Genomic DNA, 6,332 nt, shown 5'->3' on the forward strand with positions numbered 1-6,332 from the left:
AATCTTTGTCATTCTGGTAGATGATAGATGGAGAGGGTCTTGCAAACAAAGATCATGAGTTCACTCTTCATGTTAAGGAATTAGACCATCTACTGCTGAAAACACAAATTTGCCATCCATCAACACAGAGTTAGGTAATTGCTGAAACCACAAGCAGCCATGAGTATTTTGAGGTAATGTGTAGAAGATGAGGAAAAAAAACTAAAAACATAGCTTTTGTAAACACGTGGTCATGGCTCAATGTCAAGTCCCATGTTGATTCTCCAACAAAGCATCTGGGGACATCTAAATAGAAGGCAGAAAAGAGAGCGGTGCTCAGAAATTGGTAGAGATTGCTACAGAGGCTCTGGTGTCAAATAGTGATAAATTCTAAACCCAGGCCTGTAACATCCTAAGTTTTTGATCTTGGTTGAGTTAACTTGTCTTAATTTGTTCATTTGAAATAGGAATAATATTTTTCTCTCTCGGGCATGGCTTATTTCACGAAGCATAACGTTGTCCTTGCTCAGCATACTATTTTCCTTCTCTAAAAGAGTCAAATTCATAGAAAAAGAGTAGAAGGGGGTTACCAGGGCTCAGGGGTCGAGGGAAATGGGGAGATGTTGATCAAAGGTGCAAGTTTTCAGTTATAAGATGAATAAGTTCTAGAGACTTAATGCCCAGCAGGGTAACCACAGTCAGTAATGTGTTACACGGGGGTACTTCAAAAGTTCATAGAAAGATTCATACTATTTTCTTTTTTCTTTTTTTTTTTTTTTTTCCTTTTTTCATGTCTGGCAACGGATCGCAACCCTCAGTGTTGTGCCCGTACCGGACCGGGACCGGCAACGGGATTGCAACCCTCAGTGCTGCACCCGCACCTCGCTCAACCAGTGAGCGGGAACCGGTCTGTATGTGGGATCCAAACCCTCGGTGGGAGCGCCGCCATGCTCCCAAGCGGCGCACTGTAGCAGTGTGCCACTGGGCCGGCCCAGATTCATACTATTTTCTAATTCTCTTTCTCCATTAACTTTATACTTGAAATTTTCTTAGAGTGAAGATTTTGCACTCTCATTACTAGAACATACTTAAGAATATTCTTATGTACTTCATTTATGGAAAACACCTTCTGAAATATATCAGCCTGGAACCCACAAGCTTTGCGTCTGATCAGTGCATGTGCCAAGAATACCATCAGGGTTCTCCAGTACAGTAGGTGAAGAATCTGTTTAATCTCAAGCATTTAAAAAGCAAAAGAAAACTAGCATTTCAAAACACTTAAAAAACTGTAATTACATCTTGAAAAATATCTTTCATTATTAATTTTAATTTGTACAAAAATGTTAAAACCTAAATACACCTTAATCTTAATCTTTACAATGGCAAATATCAGCAAAGAATGGTTAGCATTTTTTAATCCGATCTTAGTATTTTTTCCAAAGCATAAACTTGTGCCTTAAATTCAGTTTTTATTAGTCCTGAAATTTTGAAAAATGGACATCTGTTAATTATGCAGCACAATTCTTTCTGTACAAATAATGAATTAAAAAGAAACTAAACTAAATAACTGAGGTTTTAGACTTTTAAATGTGCAATGTCCATTAATTTCTTGATGCTAACTAAAGCATTTATGATTTGATATATTGATAAGCTGAGAAAGAATCTAAGTTGGATTAGTATATAACATGATTTGAAGACAAACAGATAAAATACATTTGCAATCTTATTGGGAAAATATAAACATACAAACTTAAGAATAAAGCATTTATAAGCCTTTAAATTTAATTTATTTAAAATCTGAAATATTAAATTTGATCTTTAATATTCTTTTTAAAAATAGCTCTGAATTCATATATTACATTATTTGAGGAAAGGGAGACAAACAGAAAATACTTACTTGTGATGCTATTTCTTGAGACTGACACAAAGGAAGGAAAAAGGAAACACACAAAATACATTCTAAACAACAACTAAACAATACACAGATGAAACAATCAGTAACAAGGACAAGAAAGTGACAGATACCCACATAACACTTATAATCTCACTATTACTTATCATAAGGCTTCTTAACAAAATTAAAGAGTAAGCTATTATTTCTAAAGATTGCCAAAGATTTGTTCTTGTTAGATTGTTTTTTGTTTTGCTAAAATTGTCTAAGATTGATAGAAAGAAAAAGTGACACTAGCAGAAGAAAATAAAATAATTCATAGTAGCGTATTAAGCTACTCTATTCATAAGAGAATATTTAATATAAATATTGGCATTCAATAATAATTACTGGAATTAATATCTGTACTATGACTTTTGCTTATATATCTTACAGTATAATTGGTTTCTCTCTTGCATATAAATGTAATTAAGTGGATACAAATGTTCTGAGATTTCACAGTGGCTATATAGTCAAAAAATTGATCTGCCCAATCAACTTATGATACCTCAGTATTTAGTTATAAAAATCATGCTAACTTATTCTTCAGTTCTAAAGAATAATATCCTATTCATTTTTTAAAAGATAAAAGTAAAATTTTCTATTATATTCTTTGGTGTAATATAACTCAAGTCTAATTCATTATCTAGTATTATCTAATTGTTATTGCAAATATAAGAAATGCATGATAAACATTTGATTATGGACTTCTTGAAACTATTTATCTCAGAATTTGTAAGATCTGGCCCAATGGCTAACAACAGGGAACGTGTAGCTTGCATGGTAAAACGATTCTATCCTAGGCCTTATTAACATAATTTTATTAGTGAGATTTTGTAAAAGGTAAACTTTTCTTTTAATAATATATTCAAATGCTACTTTTCATTTTAAGAGTAAAGAGTTAATGGTTGGCAGATAGGACAGTCAGTGATTATTCTACATGCACGTTTTTGAAAGCTACAGGATTTATTAAGTGTAAAGGTGACCAATAATCAGGATACCATATTTCACAAATTTATTGTGTACACTATAAAGGATGTTGGTACTTTAATATACTTTAAAATGATCTCATTCTAGTTTTTAGTAAAAATTTTCACTGGTTGTATAATACTTCAAGTGAATGAGATTTTCAGTACAATAGAAAACTGTAGGCAATGCAGGTCTGCTATGGTTTGAATGTCCCCCTAAAACTCATTGAGGCTTGATCCCCATTGTAACAATGTTAAGAGTGGGGGAAGTCCCACTACAGTATCCCCCCATTAAAGTGGGGCCTCTGGGAAATGACTGTATCTTGAGGACTGTACTCTCATGAATGAATTAATCCATTCACCCATGAATGGGTTAATGGACTAATGGGTGTGGGCTGGTGGCATTATAAGAAGAGCAAGTGAGCAGGTTAAAAAGTGCTCTTGCTGTGTGACACCCTGCTTCTCCACGGGACTCTCTAGAAAGATCCCCCTAAGAAGGCCCTCACCAGATGTGCCTCCTGGACCTTGGACTTCCTAGCCTCCAAAACTGTAAGAAATACATTGGTTTTCTTATAAATTATCCAGTTTCAGGTATTTGGTTATAAGCAACATAAAACTGATTATATCAAGGTTTTTCTTTTCTTTATTAATTTAGAATTTTTCAGATTATAGAAAAATAATACTATCTCATATGCCATATAGTAGATAAAAACCTCAATGGGACCACGGTAGCATTTTATAATAAACAAATTAATATTTCTGCAATAAAAAGTGTAAATATTCATTTTAAGTGAAATAAGTAATTATAATCTCACAACAGTTCAGGTGTAGTTTTGCCACCAAATGAGCATAGTGAGCTTTTCAAAACTGAATAAAAAGGATTATGGACGAAAATACTGTTCTACTTTGTACCCCAAGAGGAACATGGGTCCTTGTCCTTTTTGTATGTGTTGTTTGAACCAGGAGAATCTAATGTTTGTAAAAGCTCCCTTAGATAGAAACCTAGTAGTAGTAGAAGTCCTGCTGGCATGGTGGCATATAACTAGCAACAAAGGGGGCAGATCTAGCTCTATTCTGCTTTGCATAGATTTTCCAGCCACTGTGTGCATCCCAACTTCACTCTCTGTGCTTGCATTTGTGTGATTTCTCCTTCAAGCAATCTATACTCTACCAGAAAAAAATGATATAGTATTACAGGATTTTTCTAAATTTTATAGATTCAGGGGCTGGCTGCTTAGCTCAGTTGGTTAGAGCACAGTGTTATAACACCAAGGTCAAGGATTTGGATCCCCATACTGGCCAGTTGCAAAAAATATAAATAAATAAATAAATACATATGTAGATTTTGACTGTGGATATCCCTCATCTTCATTTGTCTTTTCAAAGACATCTGCTTGAGTATTCAGTGCTTCTCCTACCTCACAGCCAAAGCAGCAATAGAATTTTACTCTTTCTACACAGAACATGGATGATACTGAAGACAGACTATAAAATGATGTGGCATAAAAACCTGCATTGGCCTTTAAAATGCATTTTTTTAAATCTTCATTAAAAAAAACAACAACAAGGAGGCAAAGCCTAGAGTCTTTATATTAGTTTATCTCTATTTTATCCCTGTATGAAATTCTGACATTTAATGAAAGTTTTTCATAGAACAGAAAACAATTTAGCACGTAAAAGTATAAACTGAAGAAGAAATGAATGGGTCTAATATCACTACTCTATGCCTATAAGTCTATTGCTTGTTTTTATTAGTCACAAATGCATAGTTTGAACAGTCAGAAAATGTTTTGGTTTGTTTTGGAAAATAGCAGCTCCCCCCACAATCTCTCTCATTTCCTTCTCATAGGGATCCATTTACTTTTGCCTCTTTTAGTTGGATATGTTGGTCTTTATCTCTCTGTTTCTCTATAACGTGCTTGTTTTTTCTAAATTTTTTGTTTCTCCTTTTGTCTATTGACTTCTCACTCTGGAAGAAAAAGAACTAATCATCTTTCCCACATAACCCACTACCTTTGCCATCACCCATCACTTCAAAATAGTTGGATCAAAATTCAGGACACAATATGACTAAGTAGAATTCACAGATGAGATATATAGGATATACGGTTAGTATTTATTTCCTGCACACATTTTTTTATTGTTGATGGTAATTTTATATTCCTAGAGTTAATAATTGTCTTATTTTATGAATTGCTTATATATATACTTATCAATAATTCATCCTGAGCTCTTTGGGAATTATTTAATCTTTTTTTTTAAAAAAAGACATTGTGATGCATCAGATAGTCTATAGAATTCATCTTCCTAAAAAACTCTTTCTGAAGCCTTATGGCCTGCTCTGGGTTTCCCTATATGCCTAGTGGTCCTTTTATCACCTTCCTGGGGGCCTCATTTTCTCTCTTGGGTTCCATAAAATTTCTGGCTTCCTGAATACCATGATTCCTTCCTTAGTTTGCTCATTAATTTTGGTGGGAGCAATATCCTTAGAAAGCAGGTGTGGGAAGGATATTTCTGGAGAATTTGCATATTTGAAATATGATTTATTCTACTCTGACACAAGTTTGGCTGAGTATAGAATTCTAGTTTGAAAGTAACATTCCTTCAGAATCTTGGGGGCATCGTTCCATTGCCTTCTAGCTTGTAGTGTTGCTGTTGAGAAATCCTAAATGATACTTTGAATGTGACCTATTCCATATCCTCTTCATTCAACTCTCTGGAATTTTAGAGGATCTCCTTTCCTTCCGTGTTTTGACGTTTTACAATTGTATGCCTTCATCTGAGACTATTTTAATTCCTTGTTGTGTGCCGGAGACCAGCTCCAGTCGAGTTTGCGGGTCCTTGAAAGAGGGATGAGGAAGCCGGCGAAAATAAAAAACACAGACAGAGACCTCAGTGCATCAGTATGCGGGTTCTCTCTCTGCGAGCTGTCAGTGTGTTGCAGCTGGAGCACAGTAGAGCATGAGACAATGCCTTTTATTTAGATTTTTCTCCCCAGGGGGTTTTTGGGTATCATTTTTATTACATCAGCAAGCTTGAATTAATAATTCAAAAGGGACAGGGGAAGCCAGTTTTTTTTCCCTTCGCTAGCACGTCTCAGGTGATTAGCTCGTGCTTCTTCCTTTCAGTATCAGGTTATCAGTTTGGGACCATCTTCTCATTGTTCTGAAGTTAACCTGTGACCTTTTCGGGTTGGCAAGCTGTGGTTAATATCTACCCTATTAACAGGGTGGGACTCTTGCAGTTGCAAAGTAATAGACAGTACTATCATATGACCTATGTCTATTGCTAAATGTAAGTACAAATTTGCTAAAAGGAACAATGCTAACATTTAAATTCTAATGGGGGTGTAATGATCTTATGTTCTAATGGAATGAACCTACTGTTCATAAGGAAAAAGAACAGTGGATATTTGAGCAGCATTACCATGCACATTTTAAGGTTATGCATTCACT

The 6,332-nt window shown here is 34.8% G+C and overlaps 1 protein-coding gene across 2 annotated transcripts in view; it reads right to left on the minus strand.

The window, feature by feature from the left end:
* Positions 1–6,332, minus strand: part of LOC103608305 (potassium channel subfamily T member 2-like) — a 74,759-nt gene that overhangs the window by 12,067 nt on the left and 56,360 nt on the right. The window contains exon 5 of one of the 2 annotated variants that reach the window (XM_008592752.1): positions 45–285. The exons of the other annotated variant lie outside the window; for it this stretch is intronic. Within the exon in view, the coding sequence (XP_008590974.1) occupies positions 244–285 (42 nt within the window). The 3' untranslated portion in view covers positions 45–243. Of the gene's footprint in view, positions 1–44; positions 286–6,332 lie in introns of those variants that run through there. 2 annotated transcript variants of the gene reach the window in all.

Source organism: Galeopterus variegatus, unplaced genomic scaffold, assembly GCF_000696425.1.
Source record: "Galeopterus variegatus unplaced genomic scaffold, G_variegatus-3.0.2 Scaffold8278, whole genome shotgun sequence".
Lineage (NCBI taxonomy): Eukaryota > Metazoa > Chordata > Mammalia > Dermoptera > Cynocephalidae > Galeopterus > Galeopterus variegatus.